The following is a 23,674-nucleotide window of genomic DNA, read 5'->3' as shown; positions in this document are numbered from 1 at the left end:
GGGATGAGGGAAAGGAAGTGTGTGTCTCCCTTGTCTGCCCAGCAGACCCAGGGGCAGGGCTGGCTCTTAAGGAGAACTGAGCATGTGTGCGTTAACTCAGTCAGTATCCAGGAGATGGGCACTGACCTATGGCAGTGGATAGATTCATTAGGTGTCCGGGATTCTTTTCACACGCTGCAGAATTACTAATAGAATTCCAGTAGGACCCTGAGCCATAGCAAAAGGGACACAGGAACATATTGGGTTTATAACTTTGGAAACTTTATTATCTAACGTAAAAATGGAAGATACAAAAGTTGTCTTATATACCAAACAAGGGCAGCAGCAGCAGGCCTACAGGAAGTGTTGGCTGTTTTTGCTGACTGTCCGGATCATGGGGAGGTTGACCAGATGCCTGTGTTTTATATCCTGGTCTAAGACTTTCGAGGCTGCTGGATAATGTGAGGCCTCTTCAGGGGAGCGGCCTTCTCTAGAGCAGGAGTGGGTTTTTGATGTGCCGTGTGAACTGTTGCTGGAAATTTATGGTTGAGCTAAAAGTGAGAAGGGAAGAGGACATAAACACATTGGGTTTGTTGGATCATGAAATATTATAGTGGTAGAAAGCAATACAGCTGGTCAAGTCAGAGTTCGTTTATTTCTTTGCTGAGACCTTCCTTCCACAGTACTTCCTGTCCTTGGCCCATGGGAGTAAGTGTATGTTACACTGTTTCCTTCACTAATGTGTCTTTAGCTTTTATAGCCATAAGAATATATGACATATGTAAGTAAAAGTCTAGGCTGGCCTTGAACTCATGATCCCCCTGTCTCAGCCATCCAAGGGCTGGGATTGGAAGCATGTACTACCACGCCAGGCTATATATTTGTCTTGAGGTCCCATTTTGAAAAGCAGAAGTGGTGAATCATATGTGTGCCACTGCTCTGTGATATTAGAGTGATTCTAGGTTATAGTCTAAGAAGGATGTGGAGACATTAAGGAGAGGTGCTGAGGAGGGGAACAGTCTTTAATTAATCATTAAACAATCAGGAAAAAAGAGCCTCTGAAAGAAGTTAATTTATTCATCAGGGCAGCACACTGGAAATTGTAATTTTTTTTGATAAAGAGTGTGACGTTGGCCATTCCCCCTGCCTCAAACTAAACAGCCTGGGGAAGGAACACAGGCAAATAACTAGCATCAGGTGAAAACAATTCTCGTTAGTCAGCTGTGAGGAAGTGGGCTTCAGCATATTTAAAGTAAGACAGACTGGGAGACTTTCTGACAATGAGAGAGATTTCCTATTGACCAAAGATCCTGTGGGATTTACGCCCAGTGCATCGTAAGACCGGGGTGGGGGGGTTAGGGGGGTGTCTCCTGGCTGCTGAGTGATTTACACATGTTTCTTAGGAAAAGTTTGGACTCAGTGACCTCTGGGCCTGTTCAGTTTTGGGTTTCCAAGCTCATCAGTTCTGCCCCAAAGTACCTCAAGACACGGCTGTTAGCCAGCCAGGAAGTGGGGCCTTGGCTTGCTAGTAGCTAATTTATCACTATTGAATTTGAATGCCCTTGCTTTGACACTCAACCTAAATACAAGGAGGGAGAAAATGTTGTGACTCTAAGTAGCACATTGTTTATGGTTTGATTGGGCTCATCTAAACGAAGGAAAACATGTGCCTTACAGCTCTTCTCAAATATCTGTGGCCAACCTAGTGCACACAGCAGTGATTTTTATGTGCAACTTGACTCTGAGAACTCTCGGTCTTTAAATGCGCATGTGTACACACACACACACACACACACACACACACACACACACACACATATCATATACACACATACCAAACCACACCACACACACTCACATACTACAAACATGAACAAATACCCTATAAACACACACACACATACCACAAACATACACACATACATATATACACCATAAACACAGCACACACCACACCCACACATCACAAATGCATACATACATCACAAACACACCACACACACATCACAAACACATACATACATCACAAACACACCACACCACACACAAATACACACACATATATATGCCACAAACACACCACATACCACACCACACCACACAAAAACACACACATACATACACCACACGCACACCACATATACACACCACATACATATCACACACACATACATACACACACACATACACACACACGAAATCTCTACCTGACATTGTCTAAAAGGGCTACCTTTGAGGGATAGAATCATGCAAAATGTTTTAATTATAAGCATTTTTTTTACTTTATTTACAATGAGCAGATACACTATGTACTAATTAACCCCAAGGACGGTCCCCTGCTGACATTCCAACAGAAAGAATCAAAATAACTTAATATTGGTTATAAGCATTGTTTTAGAGTTGAAAAAGAATGGAGAACTTTTTGAAGTCAGAGCAAATATCCCATATATATATCTGTGTTGCAGTATGGTAAGGGAGGAGGATTTTGTTTTGTTTTTCTTTTAACATTAGAGCCCAAAGGAAATTTCAGGGGTCACTGGCTTTAGTGGTTTTGATCCAGAGTGGGCATTTTCAGTTTCATCTAAAACAGATGAGTTATTTCAGGTTGACTTTAAATCACCCTTTAAATCACAGTTAGCAACATCCACCTGGCAAGTTACTGAAGGTCAAATGTGAGGCAAAAGGGTGAACAAGAAAACAAATGGATGCCTCTGATAGAACTGTGTTCTGAGCAGTTGGTTCCTCAGGATGGGGAGGGCTGAGGTGAGGAGGAGAAAGCCACTGTTGTCATTATTCTTTGGGTGTAAGAAGCAATGAGCGGGCTGGGCATGGTGGTGGACGCCTTTAATCCCAGCCCTTGGGAGGCAGAGGCAGGCAGATTGCTGTGAGTTCAAGGCCAGCCTTGTCTACAGAGCAAGTTCCAGGGTGGCCAGGGCTATACAGAGCAACCCTGTGTTGAAAAACCAAAAAATACCAAACCAAACCAAAACAATACTCCTTGTCTTAGTTAGGGTTTCTATTACAGTGACAAAACACCATGACCAAAAGCAACTTGATTTCAGTGTACACCTTCATGTAAGTCTATCACTGGATTACTCTTTCTGGCTTGCTCAGCATGCTTTCTTATCACACCCAGGACCACTAGCCCAGTGGTGGCAGCACCCACAGTGCGCTCGGCCTGCCCCTACCAATCATCAACCAAGAAAATGCATCATATGCCTATCTGGTGGGGGTATTTTCTTAACTGAGGTTTCCTTCTTCCCAAATGCCTGTAGCCCGTGTCAAGTTGGCATAAAACTAGCTAGCACACACCTCGAATCTTCTCCAAGTTCTTGGCAACCCTGTATTATTCTGTCTCAATGAATTGGACTATTCTAGATATCTCCTGTAAGTGGAAGTCAGGCAGTATATTTCTCTTTATTCACTCCAGGTAACACAATATATTCAGGGTTCATTCAGGTAATAGTACTTGTCAAAAATCTCCTGGTTTAAAGATGAGCAATGCTGTATTTTATACCACGTTATGCTTTTCCATCCACCAATCCATAGATGGATGTTTCACTTTTCTGGGACCTGGGAATGATGTTGCAATGAGCATTGGTCTGTTCAAGTCCCTGTCTTCAGGTGTGTGTGTGTGTGTGTGTGTGTGTGTGTGTGTGTGTGTGTGTGTGTTTGTGTATGCACATATACGTGTGTGCACGCATACACAGAAAAAGAATTGTAAGATCGCATACAATTATATGTTTACTTATTTAGGAAATGATTTTGAGGCCAGCATGGTCTACAGAGAGTTTCAGGACAGACAAGGCTACACAAAGAATCTCCCTCCTGAAAAACCAAAAACCAAACCAAACCAAAAAATCTTAAACAACATGAAAAACAACAAAACCAAAAATCAAACCAACTAACCAATCACCCAACCAACCCCCCCAAAAAAAAATGGCTAAGAAATATATTTTTTAGATGTTCAGTATTCTTCTTAAGCTATCCGAGAAATGTAAATCAAAACAACTTTGAGATTTCATCTCACCCCAGTCAGAATGGCTAAGATTAAAATAATAATAATAATAATTAATAATAACAACAACAACAACAACAACAACAACAACAACAACAAATGCAGTGTCACACACAGATTAGAGTGATTAGACAGGCAGTCACAGGGTCCTGACACTATTTGTGAATTGGTCTGGGAGGTTTGGGGCTGGGGGGGGGGAACAATCAACAGGATGGAGAAGGAAGTAGGAATATGTTAATAAAGACAGTAAGACTTAAAGAACCCACTTATCAGCTCAACCACACTCAAGGGCAGGCCCCATGCCCAGGAGTAGTTGGCCAAAACAAATCTAACTTCATGTTTTTAGTGGCTTTTTTTTTTTAAGAGGGAGCATGCAGCTGCATGGGGAAGGAGGATGTGGAGGAGTTGGGAGACTATGATAAAAACACTTTTATTTTTGGTTTTCCGAGACAGGGTTTCTCTGTGTGTATCCCTGCCTGTCCTGGACTCACTTTGTAGACCAGGCTGGCCCAAGTGCTGGGATTAAAGGCTTGTGCCACCACACCCAGATTGATTTAAAATTCTTAAATGATGTGCCCAGCATGGTGGCACACGCCTGCAACCCAGCACTCAGGGAGGCAGAGGCAGGCAGATCTCTATTAGTTCAAGGCCAGCCTGGTCTACAAAGCGAATCTAGGACAGCACAGGCTGCACAGAGAAACCCTGCCTCAAGAAAAAAAAAATCTTAAATGATAATTTAAAAAAATAGATTTTGAGGAAGATTAATTAAAAATTCTTAAAGATGGGGCAAGGAACTAATCAGAGTTTTCCAAAGATGAAATGCAGCCAGGCAGTGAGTGGTGGTGCATGACTTTAATCCCAGTGCTTGGGAGCAGGGGCAGGTGGATCTCTGTGAGTTTGAGGCCAGCCTGGTCTACAGAGAAAATTCCAGGACAGCCAAGGCTATACAAAGAAACTTTGTCCTGAAAAACAAAACAAAAATAAATAAATGAAATAAAAATTAAAAAGTGAATGGCTAAGAAATATATTTTTAAAGGTTCACTACTCTTCTCAAGCTATCAGGGAGATGCAAATCAAAGCTGCTTTGAGATTTCATCTTACTTCAGAATGACTAAGATAAAAAACAAGCACGTGCTGGTGTGCATATGGGGAAATGGGAACGCATGCTCAGAGCGTGTGGGAGTGTAAGCTGGTTCAGCCACTATAGAAACCAGTGTGGAAGGTCCTAAAAAATCTCTGAGTAGATGTACCACACAGCCCAGCGGTACCATTCTTGGGCATATACCCGAGGGACTCTATTCTGCCACAGACACACTTGCTCACCAATGCTCATTGGTGCTATGTTTGTAATGGCCGAGAAACGGATGTCTGTCAGTTGATGACTGGGTAAGGGCAATGCAGTGTGTTAACCAAGTGGCATATTAGTCACCTCATGAAGTTTGCAGATAAATTAATGGAGCTAGAGTCCCTCCTCGGTGAGGTCATCCAGACCCAGGAAGACAAATGTTACATGCTTTCTCTCATATGTGGATGCTGGCTCTGAATCTTTAGATAAGCATGTTTCATCTAGAATACCATAGAGGGCAGGAAGCAAGCATGGAGCCCCAGAGATGCTCTTTCAAGGGAGATAAATAGGATACAGTGATATAAAGGGTCAAAGAGGAATAATGGAAGGTGAAGGGTTAAATAGGATGGAGAGGTGATGGGAGGACATGGAAGAAAGGGGGGGGATCTAGGGAGGTGTAACCAACACTAAAGACATTTTGAAAAGTCATATGGAAACTTGTGGATGTTGTCTTCCTAAAACATACATGTATACAACATAGGCATATGTACACACATACATGTATACAAAAAGAGTTTAAGTAGCCTTATCCTACAATAGGGTGAGGGGAGTCAATGCCCCTACTAAACACTAGCAAGTGAAAAAAGCCCAGTGCCAAGAATGGGCTACCTATTTTAGGGTTCTTGGCCAGCAGAGTCCCAGAGATTCCCCAAATTGGCAATTGCTGAAGACACCATATTCTTGAGTCACAGAGCATGCAGAAGTCAAAACAGTTCCTACCCTGAAGCCTACTCCCTTTTGGCTAGCATCTTAACTTGGGAAAGTCCTAGAATTTTAATCATTAGTCATTGTAAAGTGACAGTGTTATTAGAATAGAACTTGTTTCTTGTCTGAGTCACTAAGGTAATGGTATCTAACTGAACATGAGGAAGAATCAAGGTTGAGGGATGCGTGCGTGCATGCGTGTGTGTGTGTGTGTGTGTGTGTGTGTGTGTGTGTGTGTGTGTGTGTGTTTGTTTATGTGAAGTCTGTCTCATGGCTTCATTACAGGAGTGACATGAAAAACCGATCAAGAGAAACTCTTGTGTTGAGAATTTTCCTTCCTGGTAGACGCCTGTGAGCTCAAATCCCCTATTTTTAGCCTCAGGGAGAACAGCGTAAGAAGTCTGATCAAGGTCTGTCTGCCGGGAGCTCTGAAATAAACTAGATGGAGAGAGATCAGGGGATGGCTCTGCTTTTGAGCCTGAGGAGTGGTGTGAGTGGATGCTGGCTCCTCCATTCATCGTCCCTGGCTGTTAAGTCCAGCTCCAATGTTGGTACTTACATTTCCACCGCCTGTTAAGTCAAGCATTTCATGCATACACTTCACATCAGTGTCATTCATGGGCACTCCTATGAGGATGCAAATCTGTGGACCAGGAGGACCCCTCCTAATGTCCCAGCTGCCTTTGATACTTTTCTTTCCTAGGATTCTGTTTCACAGGCAACTTTGGCCAATGGGTGGCCCAATGCGTGGCAACTTGGAAAAAAAATCACCAAGCTTTAATCTCACAATATTCACACCTCTACATAACAGCACAATTAATGTTTAACAGGATACCTTTGTATGCTGAGAACACAACTTGGCATCTCTTTGTATTAGAAAGAAAGAAAATCAAAGTACAGGAGAAACCACAAAACGTTGAGGACCTAAGTATCATCCTAAAAGCCAAGTTGCCTTTGAAAGTGGCCAGTAGTTCATCAAGGCCACGCCTCCAGATGTTAGTGCAGAGAACATTCAAGTTACACAGTGCCTTTCTCCAGTGGCATCAGGCCTTGTGTGCAGCCAGTGGACAATGAGAATGTTCTGTGTAGGGAGGGAGAGGTAGGAAGGATGGGCTGGATAGGCAGAGGAGGAGAAACAGGGTGGGGGAAGAAGAAAGAAGTTTGTATGTATGAAGCCCAGCGTGGGCACATGTCTTTAATCCCAGCACTAGGAGGCAGAGGCAGGCAGATCTCATGAGTTCAAGACCAGCCTGGCCTACAAAGTGAGGCCAGGACAGAGAGGGACTACAAGAGAAACGCTGTCTCAAAACAAACAAACAAACAAAAAAGAAGGAGGAAGAGGAAGAAGAAGAAATCAGAAGTCTATATGGAAAAATAGTGGCAGGAGCGTGCTTAGGGTGCTCCTCACTTAAATTAATTCAGACCCAACCCTTTGGGGGAGTGGTTTCTATATTTCCCAAGTCTTAAACTCTAGGTTGGTAGACAATTAGAAATTTCTTGTCATGACTGAAAGGTTGATGAGGCCTTGTAGGAAGCGGTGGTCTTAGACCATTACAGTTCTAAAATAAAATCAAGATCATACATAACATGGGTTCTTGGGACTAGGCATAACTCAATATAATAACTAGCTGAACATGGGAAGAGATGATCCTCAATCATACTACTGGGTTTCTTCTGACCAATTGCTAGTTCTTCATGACAACATATAGTATAGGTGAGGAACCACTTTAATATGCAGGGGCTGGGGAGGACATCAAAGGAGGTATATATCTCTATTTTGGGTTTGTTTGTTTGGTCCATCTGTGTAGTTCTGACTGGTTTTGGAACTTGTTAATGTAGATCAGGCTGGTCTTGAACTCGCAGAGATCCACTCACCTTTACTTTCCAAGTGTGGGAGGAAAGGCTAGTGTCACCAGGTCCTGCACATTAGTTTTTATTTTGATGTCCCCTGTGTGCTTGAGTGCAATGGAAGACAAAAAAGGTAGCTGCCTCAAAAAGGAATAGGTGGAATGTGACCGAGGCTAACATGTACCTTCTTCTGGTGGCTGTGTGCATACACGTATGCTCACATTGATACACAGACAGACACACTCATAGGCACACTTACACAGACACACAGACAGACGCACTCATAGGCACACTTACACAGACACACAGACACAGACACACACAGGCACAGACACACACAGGCATGCACACTTACACAGACACACAGACACACACAGACACACACACACACACACACACACACACACACACACACACACACACACACCCCTTTTCTTGAGGGCAGCTGTACAGTTTCTGCTCTCTTTCCAGAGTAAGCTGATGATACCCAGAACCTGAAATTGGCAGCAGAACACTTCCAAGTATGGCCCTTCTGCACACTCTTTGCTCACACCGAGAAAGCCTAGTAAGCAGCAGGTGCAGGAGCCCATCTTTCTAAAGGCCAGAAACCTTTGGAAGATTCTCTGCTGCTGTGACCCTCTTTCCCGAGTCCACCAACCGAGAAACTGAAGCAGAGCTCAGCAAGGGCGACAAGAGTTGACCCACATCCAGAGCACAGAAGAGACTTAGCCGCCAACTGTCGGCTGTTCTTCTAGCCCAGTCAGTCCTCTAAAATGGATTTACCTTCACTCTAAATCGCTCACACTCTTCACTTCCTTTCCCTTTATGCTGCAAGTGTATAGGTTCCTAGCCTGTGATAGGCTACTGCATATTCATTTTTCCTTGCTTAGCTCCTGGGCATGCAATAAACTTCTAGGCCTTTTCTCCTGCTCATCTGTCCACTGGTTTATTTCAGATTAAATGCTCAAGTGTGGGAGAGAAGTTGGAAACTCCCTTATGACTTCAAGTCTTTAAACAGAGGCTGCTCTGTCCCGTTCCTTCAATTAATGGCTAAGTAGAGAAAGAGTGGTCCTCTTTGACACCCTTAGGGTACATGTATTTGTCTCCTGAAAACAGAATAAGGCTGCCCAGAGTTTACCTACAGAGTTTAGGGAGGGGAGGCACAGTCACAGAGTCCCAAACCACAAACCGTTGTTTGCCCAATATGACTCTTTTGAGCTGTCTGAGCTACTTGGAAGAAGTTCAAGCTCTAGAAGGAAAAATTGTAGCAGTGAACTTTCCTTATAAATGGACTTGACTTGATAACCCAGCTGGTGTCTGGCCGCCTCCAGCCCCCAACCACTCAGCCCTCTGCTGCCCACATTGCCACAAATCAAGTATTTTCCATGGAGATGCAGAGGTGCGGAGGAAGGCCAAGAACGGCTGGCCTTTGTACAAAAGCTGTCTTTTGTAAAATTATGCCAGTCTCTCTGAGAAATATCTGGGAGGGCAAAGAAGAGTTCTGTACACTCGGCATCACGACTCTCACCTCATCCCCTGCCTTGTTTTGAAATGACTTATTTAGAGTCACTTTAGGGAGTTAGGAGATACAGCTCTTCTCATTTTAACAATTTTATGTTTCTCTAACTGGGAACAGACTGATTTCTTTTTTTTTTCACATGGGCATCAAACTCAAGGGCTGGAGAAATCCCAGTGGCCATCTGCCGGCTCCCATGAGCCTCTCAATCCACTGGGTAAATACAGCGTTAGAGCATCATGTGCATCTCTTCACGCATGGCTCACCTTGTCCAGTGTGTCGTTCAGAGCGTCCAACATCTGTATCTTGGCAACATTTGTGATGGCGCTGTGAAGATGAAAGGAAACTCTAAATAAGATCCGGATCTTGGGGGCTGGGAATGTAGCTCAGGGCTTGGTAGGGTGGCATACAGGAGACTCTAGACTCAACCCACAGCATCACCCCACTGGGTCAGGGAGGCGTTTCAGGCAGTAAAGAGCTTGCAATGCACTCCCACTTCGCAGTGACCAGCAAACAACCTCCGGCCACCAGAGTGGACTTCTAGCACCATCGCCTTGATAACAATGTCTAACCAACTCCTGTGCACACTGTCCAGCTGAGCTTAGAGTTAATAGTAAGCTCCGTTCCTCTAAGTGCAGAGAAGTCAATGACTTGTCTGTTATAAACCCTTCCCAAGCCTGGATTCTTCGGAGGCCCAGGCCCAGGCCCAGTAACTGATGTAATGGTTGTCTGGGCTTACACTTGGCAGAGTTGAGAAAAGAACAGGCCCCCTAGTTAACCATCTTCCGAGGCAGCACAGTCTGATACCATTTCCAGCACAAACTTACTATCTTAGGAGCTGCCCTGGATGCTGCGTGAGAAGATAAACACTGTGTGGGAGTTGCTATTGAGAATTTACAGTCCCGCTTTCATCATGGGATTGTTATTTTCTGGTATCAGGAACAAGCCAGTGATTTGTTGCTCATAGAGGCTGATCAGTATTTAATTATCTGTTTCATGTGTGTGTGTGAAATCCTTTACAAAAACCCCTTCTATATATATATATTGGGAGGAAAACTTGAAAAGTAATATAAAGATAACTTTATTTAGGGGCTGGGAGGATGGCTCAGTGGAGAAAGGGCATTGCCATGCAAGGTCGAAGACCGGAGTTCGAATCCCTAGAACCCACATAAATCCAGGTAGGCTCAGTGGCCTGCCTACAGCCTCAGTCCTCGAGATGCAGAGGCAGGAGAATGCTGAGAGTCAACATCAGGACTCTACATATGTGAGTAAGCATGTACATGAACAACACACACATACACACACACACACACACACACACACACACACACACACATATTTGGTTTGAAAGGGACAAAGAAATTACAGTTTGTTTCCTGAGCATCTTTTTATCAACTCTTTTTGAATGACTCACTAGTGTTCCATGGAAACCAGCCTCTGAAGCACCCCTCACTGGGCCACTCAGAGGAATCAGGCTGATATATTAACTTCTTTTCCAAATGCACTTACTTTCCTTAAGCAAGTCTTTGGGTGCATAGGACACACCAATTTATACCTCTAACTTTATTATGTCACGGTCATGCTAGAAGCAGCAGGGAGAAAACAGCCCCGGTATTGGTAGCTTCCAAGCTTTGTCTTAGTCATGGTTCTAGTCGCTGTGATAAACACCCTGACCATGAGCAACTAGGGGAGGAGAGATGATTTCATCTCACACTTCCAGGTAACAGTCCATCACTGATGGAAGTCAGGGCAGGGGCTTAGGCAGGCCAGGAACCTGGAGGCAGGCACTGGCACAGAGGCCGTGGAGGAGTGTTTCTTGCTGGCTTGCTCCTCATGGCTTTTCCCTGCCTTGCTTTCTGCTAGCACTCAGGAGCACCAGTGTAGGGGAGCCACCGCCCACAGTGAGCTGGACCACCCCTATCAATTATCAGTCGAGAAACTGTTCTACGGGCTTGTCCACAGGCAGCGTTTTCCTTTGTTGAGTTTCCCTCACCTCAACTTACTCTAGCCTGTGTCAAGTTGACATAAAACTAGTCAGCACATAGTAGCCCTTAGTTTAAGTGAATGGTGGTTTAAAGACTTCCAGTGGGGCTGGAGAGATGGCTCAGAGGTTAAGGGCACCGACTGCTCCTCCAGAGGTCCTGAGTTTAATTTCCAGCAACCACATGGTGGCTCACAACCATCTATAATGTGATCTGTATACATATGTATACATAATAATAAGAAAAAAAAAACTTCCAGGGGCAACTGTTTAATTCAAGGGACTCCTCACTTTACCATGGAGCATGGTATGAAAAAGGTCATATGAAGTGCAAGTTTTTTTTTTTTAAACTTATTTATTATGGATACAGTATTCCTACAGGCCAGAAGAGGGCATCAGATCACGCTGTAGATGGTTGTGAGCCACCATGTGGTTTCTGGGAATTGAACTCAGGACCTCTGGAAGAGCAGTCAGTGCCCTTAACCTCTGAGCCATCTCTCCAGCCCCCAAAGTACAAGATTTAAAAAAAAAACGATCTGAAGTACGATGCATGGGTGAGCATCAGGGTGAGATGCATTTAGGACCACACTTTGTGAGTGGGAGGTGGCTAGGGGGACCACAGCGAGGAGAACAGGTGATGTGATGGAGACCCAGGGACACCCTGGTCGGTAGCCCAGAACCAGGATTCATCATCCCTCCCCAAGCCTGGCTGCTCCCCTTGAAATTCTTGGGGGCCCTGGTTTGTCCCCAGATAACTTCTGGAGGCAGAATGTTAAGTAATCCCTACCTTGTTTTCTCCAATCCTGTTTTTTTGGTGTGTTTTTCCAAAACGCCCATTTCTTGCTTTTTGGAAATTCGCATTCCTCCCGCTTTCACTGGAACCGAGAAGCACCAACGTGCACGTTAGAGTAGCTTTGTTTCTCAGGCAGGGACTCGTAGCCAAGCTTCCAAATTTACATGGATTAAAATCTTTAAACAACAGAATTAAAGAGAAGGGGGTGGGGAACCCTAAGGAAGTCAGGGTAGGGAGGAGGAAGGTCTGGGGTTTACTTTTTTATGCTCATGGAGGGGGAAAGGCAAAGAAAGTCACACCTTAAGAGTAGGAAGAATAACATCATACTCCCTTAGGCATTTGGTGGAAAAACAAAACAAAACATTTTTTCTCTTGTTATCAAACCAATTACATTCTTCAAGATAGCAACCCATAATTACAGTGTGACCCTTTGTTTTCCCACAAGATTAAAGCTTTTGCATGGCTTGCATTTTTAAAAAAAAATTTTTTTTTTTCTCAACCGAAGCTTTCAAAAGCCAGATTCTGAGAGATGAGCCAAGTTTCAGGGTGCTGACAGACGTTTAATTCAAATGAGGGGCTTTGAATTCCAGAGGCTAGCCACCTTCATCTCAGACCCCAAACTGCCACGCTGGCCGAGCTCTGTGGAATCTAATGAGTAATTAAACTGTATTAATAGTCACGCCATTCAAGAGTTCAATTAGTGTTAATTAGGCTACAGACGACCTAAAAGCAATCCAAGTGTTCAACAATGTCAGCTGAAATCAGCTTTGGAAACGAAACAGCCCGATTCAGATTGCAAGTCAAAACAAATACCTTCCTCTTTTCCCAGGAAAGAAATCACACATCTAAAATCTGACAAGCTCGAATGTGTAATGGCTACACACGGACGCTGATTTGTTTAAACCTGTTAATTCTCTTTAGGGAAACGCCCCTTGAACAACTTTCTAAAACTAATCCCAATAAGGTGAAGAGTAAAGAAAACCTATTTCTCAGTGCCTTTGTGTGTTGTCTTTATCACCGTTCTTATAAATATTAATACTTAATTCTTGTGAGAGGGCATACATGAAGAAGGTGCACAGTCAAGAAACAGGAAGATTTGTGACTGCCTCCCACCATTCCTGGTCTTCACCCACAGACAGTTTACACATTGTTTTAAATGGTAGCCTAAGGTACTAACGGTTCTGTGTCTGGTTTATTCCCTCCCACCTCCCCCTTAGCCACACATTTTATAGAACACTCTAAATTTCTCTACCTTTATCTGTGTCTCTCTTCTTATTATCTTCTTTGCAATTCTACTATGAAAACCTGTGTTTACTTAGCCATTTTGCTAATACTAAGCATCTGATAACATTTCTAATTCATTGCAATTATAAACAAAGCTACGCCGGGTACCCTTTTTTAATACAGAACTTTCTACTAGCACATGTCTGTCTTCTCTGTGACATGCCTTCCCAGAAGTGACTTGGGCCAGGTGCATTCGGAATTTTGTTAAATCTTGCTGAACCGGCCCTTCACAGAGGTGGCACTAGTTTACAGTCTCATCTGCTACCATGGCAACAGCTGTTTCTCCACACAATGAGCCAGAAAATGCATTGCTTGTGTCAACCAGTGAGCTAAAACTTAGAACTCTAATGGTCAAGGAGAAGCTGCCGCGGAAGCAGGATGAAAGCCCAACATCTCTGTCTTCCCTTACGCTGCTGCCTTCATTTGGGCCGCCTTCTCTGTCTTCCCTTACGCTGCTGCCTTCATTTGGGCCGCCTTCTCTGTCTTCCCTTACGCTGCTGCCTTCATTTGGGCCGCCTTCTGTGTCCAGGTGTTAGAGAAGAGGCAGAAAGCAGAGGGGTTGGCTGGGGGAAAGAAGACATCCCACCTTACCCTCCCCGGTTCTTCCTGTATCTAAACCTAACGCTTGGGCTGGGGACAGAGACCTAGCAGTGCTTGCTGGCCTTGTGGAGAACTGGTTCAGTTCCCAGAGCCCCCTGGAGTTCATAGCCACCTGTAACTCCCGTTCTAGAAGTTCTAACACCCTTTTCTGGCTTTACACGTTTATTAACATACACGTTAATAATAATAAAAAAAAAAAGGCAATCCTAAGCCTCAAGCTCGTGTCGGGACCTGGAAGACGAAAGTGGGCATCACTGCGCCCCCTTTGTCTGCTCTTCTTCCCAGTGCACATAGATCAAATCTCTATGATTTTGGTCACCATGCATGCCTTTAAATGGCAGGTTGGGAAAAATGGCCAAACATAGCTACTTGGAGCTGCCAGAACAAGGGCTGTTGTCCTAAAATTCCAGGTTACAGTATCTCATTGCTTTAAGTTGCACTTTATCTAGTTTTTCCAGACAGGTTTTCTCTGTGTAGCCTTGGCTGTCCTGGACTTGCTTTGTAGACCAGGCTGGCCTCAAACTCACAGCGATCCATCTGCCTCTGCCTCCCAAGGGCTGGGATTAAAGGCGTTCACCACCACCTCCTGGCAATTGCACTTTATCTTGTTATTCCAGCTTACGCTTGCTTTAGAAGGTATTTTTGTGTTTTCTTTTCCGTGAGGTGTCCATAGTTTTTGTACAATTCTCCTAGTTTTCATCTTTTTCATACTGAATTTTGGGAGCTGTTTGTGAACTGCATTGTGAATGTAAAGTAGTTAATTGTACCATTTACTGCTTTTTTACTTATTGACAATGTCTTCCCATTTGCAAAACTGTTCTGTTCTTATGTAGACTTATTGATCGCATATGGACTTGTAAGGATGGTGTTTTACAGGCATTCTCTGCTGTCTTCTGGAAGCTCCATGGTTTCAGCCTGTAAAACCAGGCTCTGGTTATAGACTTATGCCTTGTTCCTTCAGTGATATATGTGATGCAAGTCAGTCAGACGGAAGAGGTAGGTCTGTCTTGTTTTGAGGCTGTTGAGACCAGATTTTGCTATGAGTCCAGGATTGCCTGTGTAGCCCAAGCTAGCCTTAAATCCCCAGTGATCCTGCCTTCACCTCCTGTTATAGGCATGCACCAGCACACCTGGTTTGACGTAAGATTTTTTTTTTTTGGTGGTCCAAATGTTGAAAAATAATCTTTTCTCTATCAATTTGAAGTGCACCTTTACTGTACACTGAGTTCTTGGGCATAAGTATACATGTACAGGTATATTATAGATGTGCACCACCGCACCTGGATAAATGTATGGCTTTTTAAAAAAGATTTATTTATTACTTATACAGTATTCTGCCCCCATGCATGCCTGCATGCCAGAAGAGGGCACCAGATCTCATTACAGATGGTTGTGAGCCACCATGTGGTTGCTGGGAATTGAACTCAGAACCTCTGGAAGAATAGACCGTGCTCTTAACCTCTGAGTCATCTCTCCATCCCCAACTTATGGATGTTTTAAAAGGGGACATTGATGGCATTATACTCTTGCTGGCTCTGTATTTGAGAGGATATGTGGTTTTCTAGTGTTCACCTCTTCGAAGCCCCTTGGGCATTTGTTCAGATCAAGCTTGCACATCCTTTATAAGCATTTTCTCCTTGTTGATACCACTATTTTAAATCAGGTCTATTCCTCATTTCCAAACTAAGAACCTAGAACTGAAAAAATTAACTGAACCTCAGTGAGTTTATCTTAATTTATTTTATACCTAGATATAGTGAATTCTATTATTGCTTATTATAACTTTCTCTAGATTCTCTTTGATTTTCCAGGTGAAAAAAAATATATATAATTTACAAAAACAATATAGCTCCTTTAGAGAAATGTTAAATAGTGGTGAATGTGAACATCTTTGTCTTTCTAATTTCTAAAGGCTTGTATTTCCTTACTAAATGTAATAAATTCCTTGGGTGGCCTTCTTTTCCTACATATCTCTTGATGTACATATATAATACATATACATATGTGTATATATGTGTGTTTATATATATAATACATACACATATTATAAAATTTTCATCATATTTAGGGAATAATCTTTATTATCATTCTATATTACTCTGTTATTTGAGTAAATATTGAATTTAAACAAATGCATTTCAACATTTATGAATATGTTTATATGAGTTTTTTTCCTTAATGCAGTTCATTAATTAGATCATTGCTTTTTTTTTTTTTAATGTTGAGTTAATTTGGAAGGACTCATCCAGTCTCTAGAGGAGAGTACCTCGAGAGAGGGAAGGGAGCTCAGTGACAGGAAGAGCCGCGGAATCCAGTAAGACTACTGGAGGGAGGTGAGGGTACCATCACCAAAGTTCTGAAGGGCCATGTGTCATATTGGGGATCATGGGAGTCCTAAGGACTCTTGGCAAAGTAGGGCATCTCCTCCACTCCCCCAAAGCTTCGTGACCTCTGTGATTTGCCTATGGCTTGAGTTGTCCTCAAAGGGTTGATCATCTCAGAAACTGGTCCTCAGTGCGCTGATAATGAAGGGGAGTAAGTGTTAAGAGGTAGGGCTCCTGGGAATCCTTAGGTCAGCTGGGAGTGGCCCTCAGAAGGGACATAGGAACCCCAGCTAATCTTCGTCTTGCCTTCTACTGAGAGAGTCCAGCTCTTCCTCCATAAGGTCTTCACCAGAGTCAGTCTCCAGAACTGGGAGCTGAATAAACCCAGTTCATTTATAAAGTTAGCCCGTCTGAAGTATTTCGTTATGCTAATGGAAAACAGACAAATACAGTGGCTGTAAGCTAAATATCTCGTTTTCTTTCAGGCTTGGTTTCCACATCCTTCAGAAAGGAATAAGTCCCATTGTTCAAAGGGTTTTTTGGTTTGGTTTGGTTTGGTTTTTGTTTGTTTGGTTTTGGTGTTGGTTTTTTTTTCAAGACAGGACTCACTTTGTAGGCCAAGCTGGCCTCGAAATCACAGAGATCTGCCTGCCTCTGCCTCCCTGAGTGCTGGGATTACAGGCGTGCGCCACCACTCTTAAGGTATTCTTAAGACTAAAGGTACATAAACCATACTGGCAAAATGACTCAGTGGGTGAGGGTGCTTGCCACCAAGCCGAATAACTTGAGTTCAATCACCAGGACCCATGTGGTAGAGCTGACTCATATTGCAGCCCGTCCTCTGACCATGCGTGTGTGCTGTGGGGTGCACCACCCACACATATAAGTAAATACAAATGTTTAAAACTGGGGAATACTTTTTAAAAGATACATAAGCCTTTGGTGCATGGCAGGCACTTGCTGGTTAGTGCTTATTACTATTTAGATTTATCTTAGGTTGCTCCAGAAGGAGAAGGCAGAGTGGATATCAAATAAGAAGAGTTTCAGAATAGTTTGTATTACTCAGTGTGAAGTGGTGCTACCGTGGTCAGTGCCTCTCCGCGTACTCAAGTGAGGGGAAGAGGTTGGTCTGTCCCGAGCATCCCAGGACAATTCTGGGGAACTTAGGAGAAATTGACTGGCATAGTCATTGTCAATGAGGCCCTTACTATGATTCTAAACCTTCTAATCTACTGTGAAAAGAACATCCATCCATCACTTGCCTTACTTCAGAAAGAGCATTAGTAGTGCTTAACAGAGAAACAAACACTAAAGGCTATTTTTGAAACCCGCGCTGCAGGAGTTCTTCATTTTTAAGAATAAAGAAGAGACATTTAGGGAAGATAATTTCATTAGTGTCGAGACACAGAAACTCTCTGTGGGTGGATGCACTCGTTTTATAGAGTAGGGCTCTCACAAACTTGTGGTGAATGAACCAGTTGGAACCAGTTTATGGGAGGGTCATCTTCAAAGCTCTGCTGGGAACACTGGTCTCACTGGTCTCCCAAGATCTAGACAAATCGCCACTACAGCCCACTACAAGCACACCCTGGCCCATTTTGCTAACACCACGTGTGGCTGGAAGGTCTTTCCAAGGATTCACTATGTCTAAACCCAACCTTTTACATGTGCCCGAACTCCAACTTCCCATTTGTACTATATTGTCTCTGGGATCTTTGTGTAAAGCTAACTGCAATTCAACAAAGTAACATACAAATGGGCTTACCATCTTAAGGGACCATCAATACAAATTTGAATACAAATACAGTAGGATTGTTCAGGAATTTTGGCGAGTAAAAAGAACTAGAATCTGTAGAAGTAAAAGTATGTTCTTTTGGGTTGTTTTGTTAAAAAAAAAAAAAAAAAAACCTAAGTTGTTTGAGGTCAGCCTGGACTACAAAGTGAGTCCAGGACAGGCACACAGGGCTGTTACACAGAGAAACCCTATCTCAAAAAACCAAACCAAACCAAAACAAAACAAAACCCCTCAAAAACCTAAGTTGGTACAGGAGGATTGACACTTCCCCTCTTGTCTCTGGGGTGGAGCTGAGCTCTTGTAGTGGATTTTGTGGCTTGCAATTTTTCAAAGATAGATCTTGTAGTTTCAGATTCTGTATACTTTTCAGTTAAGCTTCTTTCAGTATTTGGTAGAGAGCAGTCAACAGGAGAGCCAGCCTGTAAGAAAAATTAGTCCTTTCTTTCTCTAGACCATGGGGAGTGTATATAAGAAAGCAAGAAAACACGTTTGTGCAAACTCTGCTTATGGAGGAAAACTTAACTTGAAGATTTAATTAAAAGGTAAACGCCTACAGAACGCTCAGTGTACATTCAGAGTCGTTGACTTGTCAGCAAATTTTTGGTTTCCAGTCAAGATCCCTGAAAAATTCTCAATAAAAGAGGTTTTTATCTTCCAGCCTCAGGGCTGTGTGTCTTTAGAGGAGTCTCTTGGCCTCTCTGAGTTCCAGCCTGCTCCTGTGATGCTTCCCTGTAGAACATTCTTTATCTGTACAGCTGCTGCCATGGCCAGACTTTTCTATGCTGTGCGGTGCAAGGTTGACTCTGGCTGAATGGCAGCTGCCCTTGCAGTCATCAGCTCCCTTATCCGTGATGGTTTGGGCAGAGGATCTCATACACTTCTTTCTCTCCCTCCCGCCCCTGTATAGGTCCCCCCTACACTGTATGAGTTAACCAGTTAGGTTGTCAAAAATGGAAACTTCCTTTTGTTAGTTTTCATGTCTTAAAAAAAATTTTTTTTTGGAGGGATGACAGAATCTCACTTACGTAGCCCCAGCTGGCCTGGGATTCTCTTGGTAGACCAGGCTGTCCTCGGATGCACAGAAATCTGCCTGATTCTGTCTCCTGAGTGCTGAGATTAAAGGAATGCATCACTGTGCCTGGCTTATTTTTTTTTAATTGTTTTAATAGGGTATCTTTTATGGATTCTTTGACAATTTTATATATCTAATGCCCACCCCAGCAATTACAGCCTTTTTATGTGTATATGTGTAGATATACTGTGTTCTTATTGATCTTCCTCCTTCACTGCTCTGTCCCATCCTTCCTGCCCTCCATTTTGTTTTTTGTTTTGTTTTGTTTTGTTTTTTTAAGTGACACTGGTCCTTAGGTAGTTATAGTCACCTCTGGGGTTCTTCATGATGGCCCTTCTGCATAAACTTCTCTTTCCCTCATAAGCCAGAACATGGCTCTTGCAACTCACAGCTGACCCTCTCTCTGTACAGCTCTCATCTTTTGGCTTAAATCACAAGAAGTCATGAGTGACTGCTAGTCTTCCTCGTCATCACGCATTACCTTCCTTGGACCACCTTCTCCTCACAAAATGTCGCTACTGTCGCTCACGTAATGTTTAGTTCTTATAAAACTAACAGAAAGGCAAATTAAACAAAGAAACAAACCCAGGAAATTCACAGTTATGCTTCCTAGAGTCCAGGCTAGTCCATGGTTAACACTGTTTTGTTTCAGGGCATAAACATGAAATCAAGGCTAACAGTGGTGCTGAAATATTAACATTAATACACATAAAAGAAGCACTCAAACCAAGGCTAACAGTGGTGTGATATATTACATTAATATACATAAAGGCTGTGCTCAGCGCACGTAAGTAGCTGGGAGGGTTACAGCTGCCTGCCTCCTGAGTGGTTTCATTCATAACTACGATGCAAGCATTAGTGTCTTTTCCCATTGCAATTGCTTTCTGTCTGGACTACCGTAGCAGGTGCCGTGAGGAAGGCTTCATGTCTGGCTGCCTTGGAGTCTGGAAAGATCGCTCTGCTGACTACAGTGGGTTTTATCAGGCCTGTGTTTTTAAAGGTCAACATTCAAGTGTCAGGTACTTTACATTAACTGTCTCCTCTCATCTTCACAGTAGCCTTACCAGATTGATGCTGCTTAGTGTCCCCTTTCAGAGGTAGGAAGACAGAGGCTCAGAGACGTAGATTAAAAGTGAAGTTCTAAATGCCTTTTGCCTTCCCACCATATGGCATTAGCTTCCTGCTGTCAGACATCTGTATTTTGCTTCTTAAATATCAGGTGAAGATTTAATAGAATTTTTGGCACCTTATTAGTTTTGTTCCATAAATAAAATGTTGCATCATTGCAGACTGGTTCAGACTTTAAAAAAAAAAATATGGGGAGGCAAGATGAAGGGTGAAGCTTCTTTGTTCTTTTGAGCTCGGAAGGGAAGCAAGTCGGCCTGTATCTCCATCCCAATTATCCCAAACCTCTTATCTGCAGTGTCACAGTTCATAATTCACTGTCATGCCAGAGGCATTCTGACATGCTTGATGGAGTCGTGGTGTGCCATGTACACAGAGTAATTAGTGACCATTAGTGATGGGGACAGGACCTTGGGGGGTGGGTATCATTCAGACTTTCATTTGCTTAGTTTAACTTTGTAAATATACTGCAGCAAATCATATTTTTAGCTGCATTGTTTTCTGAAGAATTGGAGTGGAGGCAGCAGGAAGAGAATGGCGCATTGATTTTCATCTGTGCAGGATATAAATTCCGCTTTTAACAACTGTATATATAGTCCTCCCCCCCCCAATTCATTTGCATCAATACCTTAAACATTTTAATGTTAACATTTGCTGAATTCAACTACAAGTGTAGAATGTCAGTAGCTTGACAAAGAAGATTGGTTATGGTGTCAAGAAGAAGCGGAGAAACTTTAGTTCTCCTGGGCTGTCTTCCAGAAAGCACTGGGTCTGTATCAGATCCTCGCCCTGGGCCAGGCCTGGGCCTGTCATACCTGCCAGCGGCTAAGAGGCCTCACCTTCCTTAGACGTGACAAAGTATAATACAAACAACTGGATTTGTAAGTGGAGACAGGCGAGGACAAAGTAGCCAAGCGTTTGAGATGTCAAGGAAAAAGGACTGCAGTTTTAAGAATGTAAAATCTGCTTTAAAAAATAGGCCTGTTTGTGCTAGCCAAGCTATACAAACATATTTGCTTAGTTACAAGAGAGCCAGTTCCTATAGCCTACAGACTTGATGGGAATAGCATGCGTTTAAAGACACAAGACACTCCAGACGGTAGGGCCCCATCCCCGCCCCCTCTCCCCCACCCCCCCACCCCCACCGGTCCCTGGGTCCTTATTAAAAAGTGCTCCTCAGTTTATGGGCCGATAGTATTGCCCAAGCCCAAAGACTCCAGAAGCAGAAATGGGGCAGTGTTCTGTGCGTGGAAGTCAGTATGAAGTCACCTAACCATGGGCATCTTGGAGAAACAGATCATGAGCGGTGGAAAACTGGGCAGGGCTCCCCAGGGTGGTAATGCATGCACCCAGGTGAGGATGTGTCACAGCTAAGCTACACGCTTGGAGGACCTCAGGCTTGCTGGAAGTTAAAGCAACCGTGGGGAGCTGACAACCTTGGCTCGGCTGAGCTGCTTCCAGGAGGATGGATGGGAGCCTGCAGCTGCGGGAGGGGAGCAGAGTGAGGTCAGGTGGGGGGAACCTACCTGCTGGCGGGTGCCGCGCTTTCAGCGGGGACGGCAGGACTTGCACCCCATTTGCCATAGTTGCCTGTGTGCCAGTGCCTTGCTCTGGAGGCTGACTGCCAGTTGTGGCTGCCTCATCTCACCTCTCTAAGGCTTTATAGCTGCAAGGGGCGGGGCCCCTTGAGGGTATTGCTGAGCAACAACTGGGCTTGTCACTCAGCTGCCCTGGAACCTAAGTCTCCTTGGCAAGCGTTCTCTTCTTTCTTTGATCTGGGAAAGCCAGGTAGATGTCTACAGGACAGAGGGATCTCTGAGGAGAACGTAGAGAAGATGCAGTCTGGTGGCGTTCTTCCTATCGGTGGACAAGACAGGGTCATTGTTTGATGACATCTGGGGTCTTTCCAAGAGACAATTACAAGTGAGCACAATGCCTATGCCTTTTGGAGGGTTTCCCAGTGTCAAGCATTCATATGAAGAAAATGATTGCAGGTGTGGACAGAGGCTTCTACTCAAGTATATTAATTGCATATTTCTTTTCTTTCTTATTTTGGGTCATTTTGAAGGGAATTAACATAAATATCCCCCAAACAGAGGCTTAGCTAAATTAAGATGTGGCCAAGAGAATGTAGAGCGTATTCCAAGTCATATTTCAAGTAATATTTAGTGATGCAGAAGTATTAGTGGTCATATAGTAAATGGTAGTCTGGAAACCAATAGATGTATGTATTGCAGCTTATTGCCATATCTCCAGGGCCAACATTTAGCAGATAGTACTTGGACAAACTCTTCTTCCAGTAAAAACTGCCCTTCAGCCGGCTGTGGTGGCGCACACCTTTAATCCCAGCACTTGCAGGGAGTGGGGGGGGGGGGGGCAGTGGCAGAAGGAGCTCTGTGAGTTCCAGGACAGCCTGGTCTACAAAGTGAGTTCCAGGACAATCAGGGCGGTTATACAGAGAAACCCTGTCTGGAAAAAAAGACAACCCCCTGCCTCCCCAAACCTCCCCAAACTACTTATGTACCAGAATACCTCAACTGCAAAAATAAACAAATAAATAATAAAATGTTAGTGAAGATGTTAAAGCAACATGAGCTTTTATACATTGTTATGAGATATAATGTATAATAGAATATAAAAAAGTAAAAAATGTTAGAAGTCAATTCAACACCCCTAGCACATATTGTGTAGCCAATAACCCAATAGCTGGGAATTCTCCTAAGGGAAATAAAAACTACTAAATACACAGAAGCCTATGTGTAGATGTCTAGAACAGTTCTACTCAGAAGAGACAGAAGTGAAAAACAACCCCAAAGCTTATTAACTGTAGGGTGGACAAGAGTTTGTGCTGCATGCACGTAACTGAATATAGCTCAGCACAACAGAAGCACATTGCACAGAGCAACCCCAAAAGACATTATGCTAAATGAAACATGACAGGATAAAAAAGAAATCAAAACGTAAATCAAGTTTCTTGCTGTATAATTTCAAATATAAGCTAGATATGATGCCACATACCTAATAATCTCAACACTGAGGAGGCTGAGACAAAAAGGCTGTAAGTTTGGGGCTGGCTCAAGCAATTTAACATGACCCTGTCTCAAAATAAAAATCAAAGTGGCTGGAAAGATGGCTCAGCTGTTAAGAATGATGCTCTTAAAACACAAAAACAAGGGCTGGAGAGATGGCTCACAGGTTAAGAGCACTGGCTGCTCTTCTAGAGGTCCTGAGTTCAATTCTCAGCAACCACATGGTGGCTCATAACTATCTATAATGTGATCTGATGCCC

The 23,674-nt window shown here is 43.5% G+C and overlaps 1 protein-coding gene across 1 annotated transcript; it reads right to left on the bottom strand.

Annotated features, from left to right (window-relative positions):
* Positions 1–239: 239 nt before the first annotated feature.
* DAPL1 (death associated protein like 1) lies at positions 240–22,048 on the bottom strand. Its single transcript, XM_084800049.1, has 4 exons — positions 21,912–22,048; positions 12,180–12,267; positions 9,678–9,738; positions 240–530 (listed from the first exon to the last, which is right to left on the bottom strand). The coding sequence occupies exons 1-4, from the start codon at positions 21,967–21,969 to the stop codon at positions 414–416; spliced, it is 324 nt and encodes a 107-aa protein (XP_084656175.1). The 5' UTR covers positions 21,970–22,048; the 3' UTR covers positions 240–413.
* Positions 22,049–23,674: the final 1,626 nt, after the last annotated feature.

This window comes from Acomys minous, assembly GCF_964271855.1.
Source record: "Acomys minous genome assembly, chromosome: 10".
Classification (NCBI taxonomy): Eukaryota; Metazoa; Chordata; class Mammalia; order Rodentia; family Muridae; genus Acomys; species Acomys minous.
The sequence above is the reverse complement of the archived record's forward strand: the minus strand, read 5'-3'. Positions and strand labels throughout refer to the sequence as shown.

Bases quoted from the DNA above. Each gene is read 5' to 3' on its own strand.
- DAPL1 (XM_084800049.1), bottom strand. From the start codon at position 21,969: ATGGCAAATGGGGTGCAAGTCCTGCCGTCCCCGCTGAAAGCGCGGCAC. The intron at 12,268-21,911 runs GTAGGTTCCCCC...TCTCGGTTCCAG, and splicing joins AGCGCGGCACCCGCCAGCAG to TGAAAGCGGGAGGAATGCGA. The intron at 9,739-12,179 runs GTAGGGATTACT...TCATCTTCACAG, and splicing joins ACAGGATTGGAGAAAACAAG to CGCCATCACAAATGTTGCCA.